The following is a 21,542-nucleotide window of genomic DNA, read 5'->3' as shown; positions in this document are numbered from 1 at the left end:
GTTCCCGTGATGGCTGAAGCACCATGCTTGAAATTCTGGCAGACAGCGCCCACAAGGTTTCCTGAAATGCTTTCCTTGTGAAACGGCGGGCGCCCGTAAGGAAGGCACATGTGCCCTGCAGACAGTTGCACACCGGACGGGGTCAATTCTTTCCAGAACTGCGCTATCGATGGCCATCTCCGACACCGGGCAGTGTTCCCCATGAAATCTGACCCGTAGTCTGCGCAGCTAAGTCACGCGCGTTTGTACGCGTCCTTAAAATCGACGCCTTTGAAGATTCGCTATAGCGAGAGTGAAGTAACCACCAACACCGGCGATATCTAGGCTCGTCGTAGACGCACGTGTCCGAAGTTTCAAATCCGAAACGAGGTTTCAGAGTGACCCAAACAGGCGTGAACCTACGTCGCACCGTTAAGGGACTACAGGAGACGAGAAGCCTTCGACATGTGCTAGGAGGGATGCAAGGTAATAAAAGTAGCAGTGATTTGGAGGCTCGCAAATATGCGTACATTAACAGGTGCGGGGGCAGTAAACGTCAATCAGCGTAACGGCCCGGAGAAAAGGAGCTGTTAAACTGCGTATTCCACACCGAAGACAAGCAAACATCAAGCCACCTGTTTATCGCAGGAGGTGAAAGGGCAGAAATTGACTTTGGCCGGTACTGAGCCAAGATCGTACCACGCCCGAGGAAGGCACGTCTATTGGGTAGGCAGAGCAAATGAGTGGGCACGGCGTTACGCACCCTGTAAGGCAAAACAAGCAGTTAATAAGTACATCATGAGAACGCTGTATCGACTCGAACGATCCGGGTTTGCAGCACAGAATTGACGAAATGCCGCGCAAGGGCGGAGTCGCTCAACGAAAGTTAAGAAAACGGGAGCAGGCTGATAGCAAGACCTTGAAGCGGTATGGCTGCTTCAAAATTGGGACACTTGCGAACTGTGGCGCCCCCTGCGGTGAACCAAAGCAAATCAAATTAACTTCAAATGGCGACGCCTACACGAGAAATACCACCGTATCGTTTAAAGGCGCGCGTGCTCCTGGTTAAGGTCCCCAGGGCAGTCCTCAACCGTCGTTGTCAATGCTGACGTAAAGCTCCCTGCAAACCGATACCGCAGACTCGGACTTATCTCGGATACGCCAACATTAAGAAATAAAGGATGAGTGATATACCGCGTTGCATAGAGTTAGCGGCCATATCAGGGCAACTAACAATAAGCGGCCTTACTAATACTGAGATAACAAGGAGAAACCAATTTGAAAAAAAAAAAAGGTGATTAAAAGCGAGTTTTCCGGTCCGCAATCTTTGTCCAGCAAGTGCACGAAAAAGATAACGGAACGCTTTGTTCAGGCTGTCCATCCGTTACCATGCAACTAAGCAGCAGCCTGCCTAACTTGGCGCACAAGACTGCAAACGCCCTTCTAACTTGCGAAGTGAGGGACAAAGAAAAACGGCCGGATTTTGAAAGTGTAGCCTCGCAGCCGTTATGTAACTGCGGAACCTAGCGTTCAGCAAAGAGCACGTGACGGCTAGTTGGAAAGTGATATGGAGACATCACATGCCGGGCTGAAGAGAGTTCTGGGAAACATGTTTGCGGCAAGAAAAACAAAATAATGTTGGACGTGCTCTTCAAATGCGGAGGCGTAATGCGTGACGCAAGGCCATGTTGACAGCCGCACCTAAATAGATGCTGGCAGAGACCAGGGTTCCTGTCCCAAGAGACCAGGAAGCAAGGTTATACATAGCCGCGCACAAGATGAGCCTTCTCGCCGCCGAGTCCCGTGATACTGAGATGCGGTTGCGGCACTTGGACGCAACCGTGGCCCCGGCATATCCGGCTGCTGAGGCTGGACGTCGTTAACGTGTCGCGGTGAGCGCCAGGAACTAAACTGACGGGCAACGGATGGTCGTCTAGATGAAGAGCGAAACGTTGATCTCGCGTGCGATGACGCGATTAAACGACCTTCTGACAAACGGAACATGGCTATAAGCTGCAAGCAACCACCGAAAGGCCAAATTAATGGACGACTTGGGAAATATCTGCAAGTGCGGTGGAAGACGCCGCAGTGGACGACTTCGCATAATTTTTCACCGTATAGGTTTCCCTTAGCGCGCGCGCACACACACACATACAGACACACACACACGTGCACAACAAAATGACTACAACGTTTTTCGCACATCCCGCTTCCATGGCAGTGGTCTCGCGTGAACTGGTATACTTCATCAAAGAGGACTGCGTTGCGAAGAGGCAGCGAACGATCAAGCAACGACTTCGCATTTGGAACTCCAGCGTTATTTACATAGCTCGTGGCGTTGTATAGTGGTTCAGCTGTGTGCATCATTTCAAAAGCAATGGGTTCGTGGATGCGCGTGCCGCGCTTGCAAGCATCGAGCGTTATATTCAATTGAATCTCAACATGTCTGAAAGGTAACAAGACGAGATTTCTATAAAAAAGATTGTATAGACTACGTGGCTGGTGATAGAGAGAGAGAGAGATAGAGAGAGAGAGAAAGAGTGTTGTAGCACTCCTGTATTTCCGGTGAACATGGCTGTCTAAGGGTGCGAAACGCGATAGAAATGGAACAAGGAATCAGCAGAAATAAGGGGCAAATAGCGGGGAGAGGCCGAATTCAACGAAGCTACCACGGCGATAAACACCGTACGTCTGAATTTCGCGATTCTTTGACGTTTTCAGGAAGCATGTTACAGAAAGCTTGTAGAGCGACGTGTGTAGCCGTACATGGAACTGTTACATGCTGCGACATACGTAGGCCCAGTTGTGTACTCAGTGACAGCAGGTCAAGTCAATTGTGGCAAACAATTTTTCTTTTCAGCGCGAACCAAACAAAGACGAAGTAGAGACGTGAACACAGGATCACTTGAAGTCCCAAATATACGTGTGCGCACATCATTGGAAAATCGGACGAAACCTGTCAAAAAGTGAAATTCTTTTTCCAATAGTGATAGCGTGCTGATGCACTTGCTTCCGAGTTGATAAAATACGCTTCCGATTTCGCGTTCGAGTTAATCGCGCGCCTGTTTAAAGAAGAAGGAAAACGTGGTGTTATGGAAAACTGGAGGGAAAGGTGCCGACCAGTTTGGCATAGATAGCTCTTACCGCAACTTCACTAGATCTGGTGCATAACTTCACTAGTGCAATTAGTAAACTACGAAACATGCTTTCGTTCCCACGATTGATGCGAGATTTTTATTTTTTTGCAGTCGTGCAACAAACGTGTGACAACGTGCACAGTGCAGAGCAAACTACGCCTACTTCACCGTTCATGCTGGTCGGGAAAACAAAACTCGATACGAACGGCTACGTGCCGCAGGGTTATTCCAACGACGGCAAAGTTTAGGCATGTACGCGCGCGCGACCGAGATCGAAAAGTTTAATTTAGCGCTTTCGTACATACACGTCGTGACAGACCGCACGCTACCACTTCCGAGTGCCCCACTGTCACCGGATGCACGACGCGACGGATGAGGATCGGCCGGCTTGCAGCGCTTGCGGATAGGGGGCGATGCGCACGTTCGCAGCCCCGCAGCGAAGAGAATGCTCGGAAACGAGGCCTAGAATAAACCGCACCCGTCCGGGAGGCGCCGATTCAGGGGAACCGCAGCCCTAAAGACGGGCAAGATGAGTCGCAGGCCTGCAGACGCGTCCCGTCTCGTCCATGAAAGGAAAGACGAGGCGAGGCCCGCCCACCTCCTCTTTCTCGGAGAAGAGCGGGCGAGCTCTGTCTGTCAAGGGCTCGGGGTCAGGGCGCTACGACGACGACTATTTTCGGGGGACGTGCACTACAACGTCTCGAGGGACAGGGGTCGTCGGCGCAGACGACGTGTCATCGGCACGTAACGAGTCGCCACGCGAGTATTCAACTTCCTTTTCTCTGGGCGAAGGCAGGCAAGGACGGCGCCTGTCGGAATTCCCGGGAATCGGACGGAGAGCGAAAGAGGAGCTCCGAAACGTCCCGTCCAATTTGAGGCTGACAAAACGCGGATGCAACAGCAATTTAAGGGACAACGGTGTTGTGTGCTGCGATTTGCAAGCATGCTTCTTGATGATGCGTATGAATTCAAACGAACTTGTCCAGCTAAGCTAGCAGGAAACTTGGGACGACAGGATGAGCTCAAGTTGGTATAAATTAACATCAAACGGCAGGCGTGCGCAATACAGACGTAAGAGCGTTGTCCTGTTCGTTGCTATCGTATCGAAATTTCGCACGCCTTCTTTTGACATAACATGCTATTTCACGACCTTGCGAGGCATTGCAAGAACGAAGCAAAACACTGGGTATGGTTTTGAGTTGAGCATTTCGACGAATGCATTCTGCCTCGGTCACTGAACACCGTGGTGCGATGTACGATTTCGAACTATGTCAACTTACGCCGCGTTCAATGTAGCCGCTACCAGAGCCTACCGAAGTGCTGCTTGTTGTCTTGTCCGCGTAAAGGACAGCCCTGAATTCGGCCGAAGCATCCACTGAGTGAGCCCTTGAGTTGTGAGCCTTCCTAGTCGTGGTATCTAGTAGACGTTTTCGCGAGAGCTATGCCAGGATGAAGCCATTGCGAGCATTGTCATCCATCGAAGCAAGAGGTAGTCGCCCTTTCTACATAACAGTATCAGAAAGACATTCTGCTAGTGGCTGTTGGTAAAGGTAAGATAACATCAGCTGCTTCTTTTGCCACAAAGGGCGTGCGGGTAAGCATCAGTAACGCAGGAAAAGTAGAGGAAATTGACAAGCTACTTCATGCAAACAGAAGCGCACGGAATGCGACAAACAACCACGTGCGGGTCGTGTCCACACAGAACGCTTGCGACACCAAGTTACAGCGTCGGCTAATGCGCAGTCAGCGTAGCGGTCCGGAGGCGCGTCGTCGAAACAAGGGATACGCTAGAGAAACCGAGATTGTGACCACAAAAGCCAACGAGCAAGGTCGACGTGACGTCATGGACCTTTCGAACGGGGAGTTAGGAAACAGTGTCGCGGTCAACAGTCGCGCAGAGAGTCGAAGTCAAGTGCGAAAAGTACAATACGAGAAAAGTAACGAGAAAACTGACGCGAAGAACAAAAACTCGTGCAAGGGCAGCGCCAGGATCAAGATCCGACACTTCAAATGTCAAATACGTGGGGCGCGTAGTGAACAGAAGCGCTGCACATAATAGTGCTAGCGCTGACTACGTGCGCGCACCGCGACACTTTGCTTTCCAGCCAGATATGCAATTCCGTAGGACGTCCGGCAGCCCGTACTGAATTTCGATACCGCCCTCCGTCTTGGCGCGCTCGCATGGTTCAGCGCCGGGAGAGGGGGGGGGGGCGGCTGTGAGTCAATCTATTCACTCCTCGGGCGCCCACATCCGCCGTGACATCCAAGAGAATGGGGAGAGAACCGGAGAACATTCTATTTGCAAGACGAAGGGGGTGGGAGGGGGAAGGGGGGGGAAAGGAGGCGCTCGCCGGCTTCCTGGCACGGGTGGAACATTGACCCGCCAAATGGCTACGATAACGGGGACTCCACAGGACGCTTATGCGGCGACAGACTGCGATGAAGTGCCACGACGACGCCGTGGTCGTCTGGTACGTCGACACAGACGTGCAGACGCCAGCGCAGAGCGGCGTGTCAGAACCATTAGTGAAGTCCCTTTTACGAGATTCGAGAAGAACTCGGGGCAAGGTCGGTCGTGTTGCGCGTATATACCGTCTCACTTGCTCTCGAAAAAGGGCAACGCTTTTGTCGGTCTCGCTGCGCTACGATTGCACGGAAACTAACGAAGAAAGAAAGAAAAGGGCTCCAAGGTGCTGCAGACTAGCGAAGAATGCAGACGCGACCTCGGACCTGTAAACGCGCATTACACATTTACCACCACGAAACGTGATTACGCCGTGCGCGCCCGCCTCGCATGATCTAGAGAGAGAGGAAAACTATTCCAGTCAAGACCACAAGTAAGGAGCCTAGAGATGCGCGTCTGCGGTGGTGCGACTGAGAATAACCGAAGGACAGAGCGCGCACAAATAGTCAGCGTCAGACTTAACCCGAACAATGAACACATGACCAGCGGCTTAACGAATAAAAGAGCCGGTTGCAAGAAGCGGAATGGTTTGGAAAGGAAACGAATCCAGCTAGCACATTCAAAGCACCTCAATCAGGAATCAGCGCCTCCGCAGAGGAGGTAAAAAGGTGAGCGAGGCTTATACAGCTTAATGACGGAGGCTGCAGAGCAGTACGAGATGGAGCAGCGAATTAGTTTTTAAGCAACGATTACTCGCGGCTAGTATACGCAAAAACGAAGTTATGCTAATTAGCAGACTGACGTCATAATTAGATGCGTGACCTCTAGCTGTACTATACCGTCACAACTTGCGATAATACGGGGTTTAGTGTATGTAGATAAGGTTGTCTTAAGATGATTAAGTGACGTGACGAACAAGTAAATTAGTTGTAGATGACTAATTCAGCTGTAACAGTAAGTTCCGCTTATGCAATAGCAAAACTGCCGCGCTATTAGGGTAAGAGGAACAGTGATAAGCAAGAAAAGAAAGGCGGGCGCGGAGACGTCACGTTTATATCCCCGCACAAGCTTGCCGTGACCGCAGGGATATCGACAACGTACATATGGGTGTAGTTGCATGCGTTTATTAATCCGTTAGGGGGTTCTGCACTGCAGTCGAATGGAAACAGCCTAGCAAAACTTGTGAACTGCGCGTCGAAACACCCAGCAACCCACCCACTAAAAGAAACGTATACGTGACGTCTCACTGATGACACAGCTGACGTTCCGGCGCGAAATTTGAGAAAGAAATGAAACTGCTAACTAACCTTATTCTGCCAAGGTAATGAAATGTACTTTGACATTTGAAATATGCAGAAAAATTATTTGCAGTCTTCGTCTCGTGAAACACGCCTGCCACTAGTGTCGAAAGCAGCTTGAGTGTACACTTTTATATTCCTGAAGTGTCACGCGGCTGTCTTGCAGCAGCAGCAGCAGCAAAAAAAAAAAAAAGAAGTATGCGCCACCGCTTTGCCACGAAAAGCAAGACAGGAGCACAACAACGGCCACAGCACAGCCCTGCCAAGGGCACGAATGGCGAAGACGCCCTGCGGAACAGCGTCTCCAAAAGTAAACCCACTCGCACCTGGCAAGCGTCCCGGTGCAAGACGAAGTACTTAACACCCGAGCAGCAGAAACATTTGCCGGGAGGCAGAGAACCCAAGGCTGTCCCGCCCACAATAGACTGTGCTTCAACGCGTCTTCGAAGAAAAACACTGACGTGACTAACGAATACCGACTGTAGAGCACCGAGTGTGTTAACCCGTTAACTCTCGAATTCCTTGGCAGAACAGTGTACAAAGTTCATATTTGCTATCCCAGCAAGTACTAGAAAAAAAGCACTAGAAATACTAGGGTTCTGTGATGAGCAAAACCAGAACAAGGTGGAAGCAAGAGCCAACGTTTAGAGAAGTGGACTTGTCTTGTCGACAAGGCAAGTGCACAAGTCCACTTCTGAAACGTTGGCTCTTGCTTCCACCTTGTTCTGGTTTTGCTCATCGTCTTGAATTTTCATCTCCCGCCTTCCCCGTGTTTTTCTTAAGATTTTGTGGTTTTACGTGCTGAAAACCACTATCTAATTATGAGGCACGCCGTAGTGACGTATAAACCAGCGCCAGTACGCCGAGTGCGTCATCTACAAATTTATCCACGCTGACGTCACAGCTGCTTCCGCTAAGTCCACATGCTACAAATGAGCTACCGTAATGCTACCGCAAAACATCTCACATCATGCGATAGTATCATCGAAATCGGCCCAGTCTCGCCTCAGAATTGCCTCCGGGAACGGCGCCCGTTAGAAATCTTAAAGTAACAAGTTTTTATTACACAGCCTCCGAGATCGGTCAACTTTGCTCGGCGAGGCACGCGAAACTACCCGGGTAAGCAGGCAAATAAAGCCAGGTTGTATGTTGGAAGTACTCGTAAAAGTTCGCAGCCCCGACAACATTGGGGGTGCGGTGAACAGGCGCGTTCTTACGGTATTCGTTGTGACGCACGCGCCCAATGCGCAAAACCAATCCGCTGCTTCAAAGAGCGACGACGCTTGTCAGGTACGCGTCGTGTCGGCTTGACGCGTACCTGACAAGCGTCGTCGCTCGCCTGCCAACCGATGCGACAAGCGCGCGAACGAACCGGACGCCGCCCCCCGTTTTTGAAAAGAGCTCACTGACAGCTTCGAGGGCCGCGTCTATTGAGTGTGTGACGCGGTCAAGGTCGCCTACGCATTGTAGGGCAGGGGAAGCAGACACCCGTTCCAACGTAAACTTTTTGTGTGTGACGTAGTCTTGTTTTCTCGACGTACTGGCAGAACTATGTAGTATATTGCGAAGCGTCGTGTATAATTGAGCATATTTACGGAAGTACAGGCATCGGGGTCCGTTATTTTCAATCGATAAGTTTTGGGAGACAGGAATAAGATTTGATTGGATATGCTCGCGGAAGTGGGAGTGGCCAAAGGGAATGCGCACTTCCGCCGCCATCGCTACTTTACGTCGCATTGACTCGACTGCGTTGAAACAGAGTCCGCTGCTATGGCAGCAACTAAGCGCTACTGCTATCGTAAGCGGGATCTGATAAGAAAGGAGGTATCACTACAGCCACGGTTATTGTAGTATCGCTTTAAAGCTGTTTTATAACAGCTCCGTGACACGGCAGGAGTGCCCCCAAATAACTGCCCACAATTCGCATCAGTAACCGCGGAAGTGATCATTCGAGAACACGGCTACAAGACTTGCACATCTTCCCTGAACACAGTAAGAAAATGGACGCTACCCTTTCGCCATACGACAAGCACACCGTGTGAAAGAAACACACTAGGCCTGCATAAAAAGAAAACAAAACTAACCACGGAGTCACCCAATATACGCGTAATGTAACACAAGCTCGTAACGGCAAGCACGCTGCCGAACGATCGACTCGAAAGCGAGCACCAGTGGCTGCGTCGAAAACTGAACAGGACAGTGCCCACAGGCACACAACGTCGTCATACGGTGCGATGCATAAAGACGCCGCAAGTTCCGTTACAGAGCTAAACCAGTCGCTCACATAAATGAGAACAGCACCCACCATTTGAGCAGGCATTCATAAAGCAAAGTGCACGCGCAGTTCGCAGCGGCAAAAATGAAATGGAGGAGGATGCTAGCCTGCTACGTCAACGAATGACAGTGCACCTTAAAAAAATAAACGCCGCCCCTCACTCTCCCCGTAAACACATGTGCCGCAGAGCGACTAACGTACTAAGCCAAACTGCTGTAAGACTAACGTACAAATGTGAAAAAGAAAGAAGGAAGTCAAGTTAATGTGACAATGCTAACTAGACAGGCGTAGATGCACGCATGCGCAAATAGTTCGAAATGGTAAGCGCGCTGCTTTACGGCTGATACCGAAAGGAGCGTTAGCGGCCTCGTCCAGTTGGCTTCGAGTGCGATTTAGGAAGCAGCGCAAAGTCTGTTACCGAGCTACGGTAAAAGCGAACACGCACAGACGCAAATGAACACGTCGTAGACAGGACGCACACACACACACAAGAGAGAACGGTACCCACCATTGCGTATTCGCAAAATTGGCTACGCGCAGTTCACAACGGCAAAAGCGGACCGGGGCACCCAACGACGCTGTCTCAGTCGACCTCGCAAGACGGGCGGTTGCTCCGAAAAGATCGACAGATGCACGGCTGTCGCACACAAAAGCCAAAAGAGAACGGATGCTGGCGAGTTGCGAGCGGGCGTCTGGCAAACGAAACCGCAGCGGGCCCCCGTTTTAAGGCTCTGGATGCACGGGGAGCTCGCGATGGCGGAGGGGGAAGGGAGACCCGCCCGCCAACCGGCCAACGGGAGCGCGCGAATCGCGTGACGTAGGCACACCTTCTCGGGTCTAACGCAAGGGGGGAGGGAAAAGCGGTGAGAAGCAAACAAGAAGGGTCGAGACCACGACGCAGTAGGTGTGGGTCATTATCACGAGGTATTTTGTTTATCACTATACCTGCAGCAGCACGCCCCCCCCCCCCCCCCCCCCCTAGCGACGCAAATCTTTTTCTGCAGCTTGTGATATCTGTACCGTGGATTGCAAAGAAGAAAAGAGCTATTACACTATCATTTCACATATGTACACTCACTCACTTAAGTTTTCAGAAGACGTGACTTGTTGAAAAAGCAAAATGAATTCCCGCGAATATTGGCCCAAACCCTCGAATGCAATGTTTCACTTGTAAGCAGTGATTGGGACCCGCACAGTGATCCATTAAATTAAAGGCACCACGCCTTAACAGAGATCGCATTCGCATTTTGCCTTGCAACTCGCGTTCCGTAAACTTTTGTGGCCGACTGCATGTATCTCGGGCGGTGCGGATATGACGCAACCTTAAACCGTGCGCCCTCAAGGCCAATGCACTCTGCACTTCCACCGCGTCATTTACCATAGATAATCACTCTGACCCTCGCGGTCTAACGTCCCAAAACAAAACAGACAGGTTACGAAAGACGCCGTATGGTTTGTGGGCTCGGGAGTAATCAACGCACTGCGCGGATTATTGAAACAACAACAAAGATCAACACTTACCCTCTCCCGCGTCCCATCCCCTTTCCCTGACAGTATTACTCTGCTGTATTACGCGTCCGGGACAAAAGTCACTTTAGTGGGATGCGACTGTGGAGGCCCTGGCCTCCTGATCGTGACCTAGGCTGCCGGCGCAGGATATTGTACGCGTCACCGGCAGCCACTGGCAGATAAGGCCTTGAGTTGCTCAACACGAACAAAGCCATTCGTTCCGCAAACGGCAACACCCAATTTTTTTTGTGCTCGCAAATTCTGGAGCGTGTGACAACGTAGAAAAGCATAAATCGAATACTAATTGGTTCTCCTCGTTATTCTCTGTTAACTAGGAATGAGCTCGGTTGGCTATCCTTCCCGCACTGGAGGAAGGGGAGGGAAACCCCCCCTTGTCATGCCCAAACGCTTCGCTTAAGTTGATGCCTCAAAATGATCACATAGGCGCAGAAAACCTCACGCAAAGCCAACATTTGCGTTTTTCATATGCTGGAGCGAAGTTCCGTCTGTGGATGATCCAACAGACCAATAAGTAATCAATTAATATTACGATTAAAATTGGACTTGCATAGCATTTCATTCTACCTTTATTTTTTCTACGCGCTACCCTACATGCCCAGAAACAAAGGTTCACAATTTCTTCCAATTTTGCTTCATGTGGAACTACGCCTGGGGATTACTGGTTAAAGGAAACGATGATGAGATTAAGAGATTCTCAAAAACGATGTGGGATTCCTTTGTGGCTTCATGCCACCGTTGGGCGCATGACAACCTTTCCATTTCTCGAAACTTCCCACACCGTGCGGGCAGAACTTGTTTGCCATACTCGGTGTCCCTTCGATTGGAGCCGTGTATTAATTCGGTATCGCCATGCGATCCACTTAGCCTGCTGGTTGGGTCGAGCAGCAGATGGACTGCTCCGGTAATACATTAGGCCCTGGTTTCGATCCCTGAACCAAGGGGGTGCTATTCTCTGGACACTGTCGAATTCTGCCATATTTTTGAATCCGCCATCTTGTAAGTTCTGATTGGCTCACGGGGCTGCTACGGCTGTCTGATTGGCTCAGAAGCCAACATGGCGGAACTTGACGGCGGAACAGAAAGGCACCACAGGACAAATTTTTGTTCAACTGCGAACCTTTCTGAGAAACTCCGTATGGGTTAACTTTCCTTTGCAGTTCTCGTGCTACATTTTGGGTGGATGGCTACTTCCATGAAAATTAAGAAGTTATGATGCGCCCCGTCGTCGCGAACGGAACGAAAAGCACAGATGCGATTCCTGAAGGCAACTGCAGCGAGCGACCATCTGTGATAGAGTGCTGGAAACTTTCAGGCATGTGGCATAACGCGCGAGACATTTATACCAGGTCGGCATTCAGAGCTACAAAACCATACACCGCGTCGAGATTAGCTGACTGCAACTACGTGGCACGCGATTTTTTTTCTCCCTTTTAATGGAATCGCTTATGAAAGCTCGCCAGTGGCAGATATCGCGATTTCGTAGCATCAGCTGCATAACTCGACAAGGCGCCCATTGCTCGAACGACTAATTGCTATTGCAGTTAACGAAGTTTCGCTAATTATAACTATTTGTTCTTTTCGGGGCACACTTCCTGAAAGGGAGGTGTTGAAGCCGAGTGGTAATGAAGTCGCCAGCAAACAAGGATCGCGCTTTAACACGTACGACGCGTGTCCACCTTTTATTACTTTTGTCACGTTGCGAATGCAGATTTGCATAAGAATCTACAGCCGCCTGCTTCTATGAAAGAGTAACAACGCCAATCATCGGGACGAAACGAGCGCGAATAATTAAAGGGAATGCGATGCCACGTCTGTTCATCACTCTTCAAAAAAATTTACGCCCTTTGGGGCTTATCTTGTCCCACAACTATAATCGTCATCTATCTTGTCAGTATTTCCTTTCTTTAACGCTGCGAGCCCGGTAATTCCAAGACACGAACAGCTCGCGCGTTATCAGCATGACAAGCATTCTCGACAGGAAAGTAGCAAGCGCCGAGTTTTCAAGAAAGGAAACGCTAGCGAGGCAGATAACGATTATCGCTGTGGGAACAAATATACACCCCAAAGGGTGCAAATGTTTTTAAGGGTGATGGTCAAGACACGTTTCAAGCCTCACAGATAGCAGAAAAAAATAAGGCGGTTCAAACAGAGACCAATGTTGAGGCTACACGAAGGGAAAACGCTCACCTAGGCTTATGAGGCAGGAATAGCGTATCATGCAGCTCCCAGGAAAAAAAAGAAAAAAAAAGAAGGCCGTGACGGAGTGATGACAAATGGCTCGTGGTCATTAGCTCAACTTAGCAACTGAGAGAGAAAAGACAGAGAGAGAGAGAGAGACACGGGAAGAGCTAATTGCTGCTCCCACACATTAATGAAAATATACATGAACGAAAGAACCCATCGAGCGCAACGCGTCGACATTCTAGGCGCCCATCAAAAGCCGCGACTTAACTGTTATAGACTCTCACCAGGCAGTTCTCGTGATTAAATAAATAAAACAGGCAGCACGTACAGAAACAGCTGGGGTTCACGACGAGCTTTCCCGTAACGCAAAAGACACAATCAGGAAGAACCCCGCGCCATCGCATTGGTGGAAGCTACTGAAACGTGACGTCACTTCCGCCCACGCTCATCCCTCCACAAGTCGGCGGGGAGCCCTTTTCTTCCTCCGTATACAACAGCAGGGGTACCCAAGGTCGACACAAACGCCAGCCGGATCGCTTCTTTTGTATGTTTCGCCCCCCCCCCCTCCCCGCCCCTCCGCACAAACCCCGTGGTGCTTTTTCATCGCAACAACGAAATATCCTCCCCTCCCCACAATGCCCCTCACCCTTTGTTTGAGATCCCCGCCTGGAAACGGCATCCACCCCGCATGGTTCAGGAACCCAGACCCCGGAGCCTAACCAGGCGGGGCAATGCGCGGTGCCCCTGACCACTCTCCCCCTACGCCATCGACCAGGCTAGTTCCGTGCACGAGAAAAGCTTGGCGGGCAAGTTGGTGCATGTCTGTTAGCATAATTGTCTCCGCAAAAAATGAAAGAAGGAAAACTACTACACAATCATGTCAATGTGTCAACCATCCTGCCAACCACGCAGTCCTGTATATGTGTCCTTGTGTGGTTGTGTTCTTCTCGAGCAGAGAATAATGATAATAGTTCCATGCAGCGGCAAGGAAGCTATAGCTTCTGTTGGAAAGAAGTTACCTGATTTATTTTGTTTACTACTGGCAACCTCACATGAGATAATGATAGGGAGGCCGCATACACCAGTACGGAGCATGTGTGGTTAGAATGAATCCCGTGAGACGCCAAGAAATACGAATTATAGATCAAGTTACTTTCAACCTATACTCTACGCAGCTGCACCTGGATAGTACGCCAGACGAAGACAAGCATATACTGATATCTACGCGAGTCAAAGAAACAAGGTCGTTCGGGATGAGGGAAGGGCATAATTAAACATCTTTGGCTCCTGCATGCGTCACACCGTGACAAGTTCGTGAGATACGAGTATGCGCTCATACCCAAACCTGTATAAAAGTCTCAACGGTCCTCGGGTTCGCATGAACGTTAGAGACGCTTTCGTGAGGAGCAATTCGCTGACTACAGGCCTGGAACGTATGGCAGCACAATGCTTGAATCCAGGCGCACATGTACTGCGACCATCAGAGACTGTGATGTCATAGTAACGTCTCAGACTACGGCCGTTAGCACGACGTTAGTCATCCGGAACAAGCTTGGGGCACCATAGCAATTTCTAGAGGTGTAGAAGCAAAAGGTTCCTTCCACCTAGTGCACGAGATTATTCGCATAGTTCGGCCCACTCACCAAGCTTTCATGTGTCACTGCCCGCCAGCTGACGCAGACTAGCGCAACGAACTTTCAAATGTCAAGGGGGTCTGATAAGCACGCGCCCGCCTCTGGTGCAACAATAAGTAAAGCAGCGCGAGGCATCATCGACAGATGGCGTGGCGAACGATATGCGTGCACGAATAAAGTAACATATGCAAATGTTCGTAACCTGGTGCACAAGTGCGTAATAAGGACATCCCGCAACGAGCACCGGTACCAGTACGCAGAACATGCCAGGTAAAAACGTTAAAAACACACTCAACCCAACGCGGAGCTTCAAATCCTGTCCTGTTCCCGTTTCTCATATAGATATAGATATCGAGTTATGTTTCCGAATATGTTCGTTTCTAGTCTGTCACAATCCGACTGCCAGAACCTTGATGTCTATACTGCATGTAGGTATACTGTGCTTTCTGTATACTTTCCCACAAGATGCGTAGGTATTATTACCATCAAGCCCACTGAAACTTGTAAGGTAAATACCACAGCTTTAAATATGCGTGCGCTCCAGACGTGTTACGCTTAAGAATCCTGCTTAAGTACTCCAGCCAGGCGTTCACACGCACACGCCGTCCGCTCCGTCATCTCTCATCCGCATTCTCCGTCGTCTGCTATACGATGTGTGCATTTTGTCGCACGGCATACCTAAGAGGGATACGTGTCCCACAGGAGGGCGTAGCCCTGCGTATCGTTCCGCGGTACTGCTGTTCAGAGCTATAGAAAACTTATCGCCTTCAACTATGGAGGGGGGAGGGAGGGCATTGTGTACATAACGGCACCTGAGTGCACAAGAGCAGCGGCGCACCAGAAGCCGCTGCCTACACGGTGCGTCACAGCGCCGGGTGGCGCCTATCATGAGCCAACCGATGGAGAGAGCAAGAGAGAGAGAGCGGTACAGCGGATGGGGTGGATGGCAGCGCCCCCTTTAAGGGCGAGCGCGCAAAATAACAGCGGCGGCTCGAAGTCCCCCCCTTCCCAGACCGCGGCAGCCATGTGGCGTCCGCGACAGGACGGGAGGCGAGCCGCGAGCGCGTGCAGACGCGGTGCCGCCATGCATGCACAGGCAAGAGGAGGGGGGACAGGCGGCGACCACCCAATTATAGCTTCCCGCCGCGGACCGTCTGTAGCATAACGCACCAAGACTCGCGATGGGGTAGGATGGGAGAGGGGGAGAGTGAGAGAGGTTAAAGGCACGAGATGTGTCAGTGACTTTCTACGAGCAGGCCAGACCGCCTGCATATGCACTATGCAGGCTGCGTTTGAGTGCAGTACGCTGTAGTTGTCTGATGGTGCGTCAAGACTCTTCGCCTTAGTTGTACACAGTATGAGAACTGTTAAAGGGAACATCTAATTCGGTAATGAATGCATTTTAAGTGCGACATTTCTTTGACTAGGTCATGAGGAAGTGGCTGATATGATGCTGTTGGGCGTAGCCATCCGCGAGCAAACAAATAAACTGCTGGCCTTCACCGTATATCTCAGCAGTAATCGGTACCCGTTCAGAGTGGATTACACTGTACGTGGAATGCTAATATGGAAGAAGTTACGGATTGCTGAATGTCCTTGCTTCTTGCAGCGAAACGAAAGAAAGTACCATGCGACACTTTCGTGAGCACAAGACCTTCAGCAAATATAAACAAGCAACGTTCGGAGTGCCACATTTGCATGAATCGGTTCTTAAACATCGACAGCTTGTTTGCTTTCCGTATTCTGCTGTTCCTTTACGCCTGTGAGTAATATTTCAAGGGGAACACTGAATTCGTATTCGAGCAAGCGTTTTCTTTGAAGCGTGGATTGGAACATGACCGAGCGAATATGAGAAGTATAGCTCTCCCATGGGTAACACTAACGCTCACGGAACACCTTTATGTTAGCCACGAAGCTGAACCGCCAGGACTCCTGTGAACGCCAACTTGGTTTCTCGAGACACTGGCTAACGAAGAAAACAAATCTACCCTTAACGAGTTCGAGCGTGTTCCTGAAACCTTATGATACTAGTGTCTTTCTACTTCGAACAGAAAAAGCCTTCAAAATTGACTACATGTATTACGTCACTACAGATGAATAATCTGCTCTGGCAGACGTCACTTACAAAAAAAAAGAGAGAACCAAAGCAATTCATTCCCTAATTCAAATAACTGCATTAATTAGCCTATTAAACACCTTGCGGCACATTTTTATAACACAGTTGAAGGAAATAGTCGTAAAAGCCTAGACACGTGTTTTAAGATCTCAATATTCATGAAGACCGAAATAACTAGCATCGAATTATTAGTTCAATTTACCTAATTATGCATGCCTCTTCGAGAAGTTCGGCTCATGGTGCAACCCCCTGTGACGTAGTCGGGCGGCGTAAAATGAAACTTCGCCATACCGCAAGATAAAGCAAGCGGTCTGTCTCGCCCCGGCTGTCGAAGTGACTATGCGTCGAATCGAGAGAGAGAGGTATTATGATAGAAAAGCTGAGAGCTCGGCCTGAATCAACGTTCTCACCTGCTACTCGGCGTTGGTGGAAGGGGAAAGGGCGTAGACAGAAAGAACAGCGAAGACGCTGATTATGAGGATGAAGATGGTGGGGAAAACCTTACCCGCTCCAAGACTCTTAAAAGCCTCTTGTCCAGTCCGCTCTCATATAAAAATTTGTTGAGAGCCTCCAGACTATCAGGCTGATGACGAGGATCAAGGGAATTGCATAGAGCGCCCAATCGGAACAAGCTCGTGGGAAGAGGGAAGTATGACTGCACCTCCATATTACGGAACACTTATGCCATGGAGGAGTTGGACGGACAACCACGTTTCGGGGTGCCGCGCACGTAACCACGTAAACTGAACGAATAATTTAACGTCATCCATTTCTGTCTACATCGCCATTTTGAAATATGGGAACGCATAACTAGACTTTCATGACGATTCCATCTAACTCTGCAATAAAATATTTGCCGTAAAGTTCGGAACTAAGTCAATTAGTTACGAATAAATTGCTTTCGCTTTATTTGTAACTGATGTCCGCCTGGACTAATAATTTATCTGCAGTGATTCGTAATTCGGGTAAATCTTGTAGACTTAAAAATCTTTGAAGTAAAATAAAAGTAGACAAGAAAGAAACATTCACTCGTGTAAAGCCTACGACACCTAACTTAACATTCAGCATTCAGTACACAAAGCCAGGAAAGCGGGCGCTGCGGTACCGAGCCAGACCGGCCATAAAGGGGGAACAATACCGAGCCTTATAACGACAGCATTCGTCGGGAGACGGAAGGTCGTTTGCTGCCGAGCACTCCCAATTATAGCGCCTGTGGAGACTCCGCAGACCGACGGTGTGAAGAAAGCATTACCAACTGTCGGCCAAGCTGGTGGGTGCTGAGAGCAATTCAAGAACGTGAAACGTCAGTTGTTAATGACGTCCCTTTTTGGCACAGGGGACATTCCTTGGCTGAACAGCGGCAGTGCAATGTCTCGACGGCACTACGTGACGTCATGAACATTTGAGTTATAACGGCTCGTACGTGTTATACGTGACTGATTTATTCGTGAGGGTGAACCTCCCAAAGCAATGACAATGGTAATTTGAGAGACGCTACATTGGAGGGCGGCCGATTAATTCTGACCGACTGATGCTGAGCAATGCGCAGCTTAAATTTCATCGGAATAAATTGAAACGCGAACCGGAACGAACAGGTTTTACGCGTAATTACATGCAAGCGCTACGTGTTATCACTCTAATTGGTTTCTAAGCACGTAATGGTGCCGACTCCCAAGCGTACATTTCTTTGTGTGTAAATTTGGCCGCTCTTACAAATGCTGCGAACCTGGAAACGGAACAACGCAATGATTTCGGAATTGCTCATGTTTGAACGTATGTTGATAGGACGTTAACTTTTTCTTTGCGATTCGGTCACGGTTGAAATTAAAGAACTACTTGCTTATTTTGGAAACTGTAGCGAATTTTTTTTCTTACTATAGTGGGCTCCTAGTACAAAAAAAAAAACAGCATGGTATTGTTAAGTTTCCTCTGGAGTTTGGGAAATCTATGACATTTGTCGTGTTCTAGCTCATACTGTAGTTGACTATGATGTCTGAAATAGCTGTCATTTCGATGAGAGCACCAATAAAACGTAAATCCGTTACTGTACGTTGCCCTCAAAGAACTACATCAAACAAAAATCTCAAATTTTGCATCGTAATCAAATGAGATCATCGGTATTACATTTAGACAAGTAGAATCAATAATTTGGCCGTCAGAAAATTAATTTATTTTTTGGCAGAGGAAAAGAAAAGTAACACATTTCTGCTAATGCAAGAGAGCAATGTTGCAGGACATCAAAATTTTAGTTCCAATTTTCCAGACTTTTTCGAACCGGACGAAGCGGAGAAGGGAGTCGCTTTGTTTCGTTTATGACTGAGTATGATTGGGTGCTTCTTCCACCAATGGTATGTGCATTTACGGATGACTTCAGGGATGTCTTTACCATATGGACACTCGTGCAGATATGTTACAGCCAGCTCCGTCTATCAAAATCGGACTCGTCAACGGACGACCTCGGACACTGCGGCACGATCTCGCTAGCTTTCTTAAAGCCACGAAGCGTCACGACTTCACTGCGTATCCACTGGCGCGTAGTCGTTGCACATAGAGCTGCCGTATGGAAAAAAAAAAAGACATCTGGGTGACTCATAATCACCGACTGCTGAAGGAAGCTAACTCCGTCCTAGATAACACCAACAGCAAGAACAGCAGCACCGGTAGTTAAACAAAGGGAATACCCGATAAACCTGCTCATTACTGCAGACGCCGCGGCTTTTGGTCCATTGTCCGCGACAATATGCCTGCTTTCCAGTGAGCAAAAAAAAAATACCGTGTGCCTCGGTAAAGCTAGAAGACCAGCTCAATCAAGCGTTTTACTCAATTGGAAAAAAAAAGAAGCTAACAAAAGGACGAGGCTCGGATGGGTCCGCGTGCTTTCCCAAAACACACACGGTGTAGCTACAGCGGAATGCATTTACATCAAACAGGAAACCCGACGGAGCATTAGACTGTCCTGAAGGAATATATTGAAAAGAGACTGCCAAAACTAAACAAACTATCACAATCGCCTCTCACGTCAAACGGTGACGCTTAGCAAGCACGAGAGTTTTGGAAGTGCTTATAAGGTATTTTAATTTGTCACCAAAGGTATTCTCAACGGCCGGACTTGGCGTTATGGACCTTACCTTAACGTCTGCGACAAAGCAACATTCGATCATGTCACGTAGCAATAAAGCTACGTGATCTAACCTTGTATGATAACCTTGTTTACATAAAAAGATAAACAACAGTGTTTCACATGCTTCTGGATGCCCCCTCGTGTGGCAGCCTCAGTGATCCCAGGAACGGAGCGAGCCAGTGTGTCATGACGTCATGGTGCCTCCACCCTGCTGGGTACCAAAACCTGTCCAATTGCGTACCCAACCTGGGTACCGAAACCTGTATCTGGGTGCCCAACCTGTACAAGAAACTGCACCTGGATACCCAAGCTGGGTGCCTAAACATGTCCATTTGGGTACAGAAGCTGAGTACCGAAGTCTGTCCACTTGGGTACCAAAACGTGCCCGTAGACGCGTCACAGTTTACGAAATTCCAGAGAAAACGAAGTGCGCAGCAGCGCTGGTGGTTTATTTTTATTGCAAGATTTATCTTTAGCTAGCTGGGTTGGCGACAGCTGAACGTTGGGAGGCGACCATTCAAATAGGACAGTTTGTTCGAAATTACAGCTTTTTCGAACAACAAAACAAATCAAAACGTGCTTGCTCAATGAATACGGCCAGCAAAAAAAAAAAACCTCGAGATATTTTACAGGCGTGTAATCGTGTCACACACACGGCTGGGCGACTACAGCGGTCGATTTACCCCTAGTAAGCTCCGTATCAAAAAAAAAAAAAAAAAAAACAGTGCGTGCTGCGGTCACGCGAGCGCATTCCACCGTAGATAATGCAGGGAAAGACTATGCACACACAAGTACACGAGCGCGAACAAAGCGCAAACAAAGACGAGCGCCGAACCTGCGTATGCGATATGCAAACCAGTCGCAGCCAGACGACCCGAAGCGTGCCCGATATGAAGGGCGTGCAGGCCGTCAGGGCAAAACAAATACGCTTCCCGCCGCCAGCAACAATCGCAGAGGGTGTCGACCACGGTGCGAGATATGCGGGGTGACCACACGAAATCTCCCAGATTTCGATATGAAATATAAAAAAAGGAAAACTATGATACATAGAAACCTGCGGTTTGTAGCATCGCCTAAAGCAATTCAAAAAAGTTTTTTTTTATTTTCTTTTGTAACCTCTTGTTTTGTTTCAGGCGCTCAATAAATACCACAAATGACAACACCTCAAGAAAGAGCCCAGTGTGTGGTGTGGTATGCGGAAACGAAGTCGCCTATTCGTACCCGACGAAGTTTTCCACGTGAGTTTCTTCAGAAACCACCAGACTTCTTGAGTGACGAGAAAACTTTCTGAGTTGCTTTACACGATGCCACAATAACCGCAGATTTCTGTGCAACTCAAGTTCCTTCTTTTTAAATTTCGTTTTGTAATCGGGGAGGTTTTCTGAGCACACCTCGTATATCTTACACCGCAGTCCAGGCTGACGTCAACGAAACGCATCGCCAAACAATCGAGCGGCAAATCCCATTTATTACGCGATGGCCGATGGAAACAATCAAGGCTCGGCGGCAGTTTTGCGTCGCGGTTCCTCTTCCGGTATAGCGAATGAAAAGCTCGGTTGAACTCCAGTCACGCGAATCGTGGCAAATAGAACAGGGTACGGGCCCGGCCGCAGCTGCAACCTTGGGCGCGCGTACAACGCATATACATCCCTTTTCAAAGCCCGCGTGTGTTTACATTCGCGTCGATCGCTGCGCGCCGCAAGCACTCTGCAGAGATCGAGCGTTTGAGCGTCCACATACACCGCCAGACGAAGAAGCCGGCTAGCTTGCGCAACGCGAGAATGTTTAATTGGCCATTGTGAGCGTACAGGCACGTCGTGTAGTACTTGAGTTGGTCACGGGACTACCGTACGGCGGCGAAGGA

At 49.2% G+C, this 21,542-nt stretch overlaps 1 protein-coding gene across 3 annotated transcripts in view; it reads right to left on the bottom strand.

Annotated features, from left to right (window-relative positions):
* The window catches only part of LOC126544724 (uncharacterized), a 115,596-nt gene that overhangs the window by 6,323 nt on the left and 87,731 nt on the right, over positions 1-21,542 (bottom strand). Inside the window, exon 1 of one of the 3 annotated variants that reach the window (XM_050192182.3) lies at positions 9,602-9,793. The exons of the other annotated variants lie outside the window; for them this stretch is intronic. Within the exon in view, the coding sequence (XP_050048139.1) occupies positions 9,602-9,604 (3 nt within the window). The 5' untranslated portion in view covers positions 9,605-9,793. Of the gene's footprint in view, positions 1-9,601; positions 9,794-21,542 lie in introns of those variants that run through there. 3 annotated transcript variants of the gene reach the window in all.

This window comes from Dermacentor andersoni, chromosome 10, assembly GCF_023375885.2.
Source record: "Dermacentor andersoni chromosome 10, qqDerAnde1_hic_scaffold, whole genome shotgun sequence".
Lineage (NCBI taxonomy): Eukaryota > Metazoa > Arthropoda > Arachnida > Ixodida > Ixodidae > Dermacentor > Dermacentor andersoni.
The sequence above is the reverse complement of the archived record's forward strand: the minus strand, read 5'-3'. Positions and strand labels throughout refer to the sequence as shown.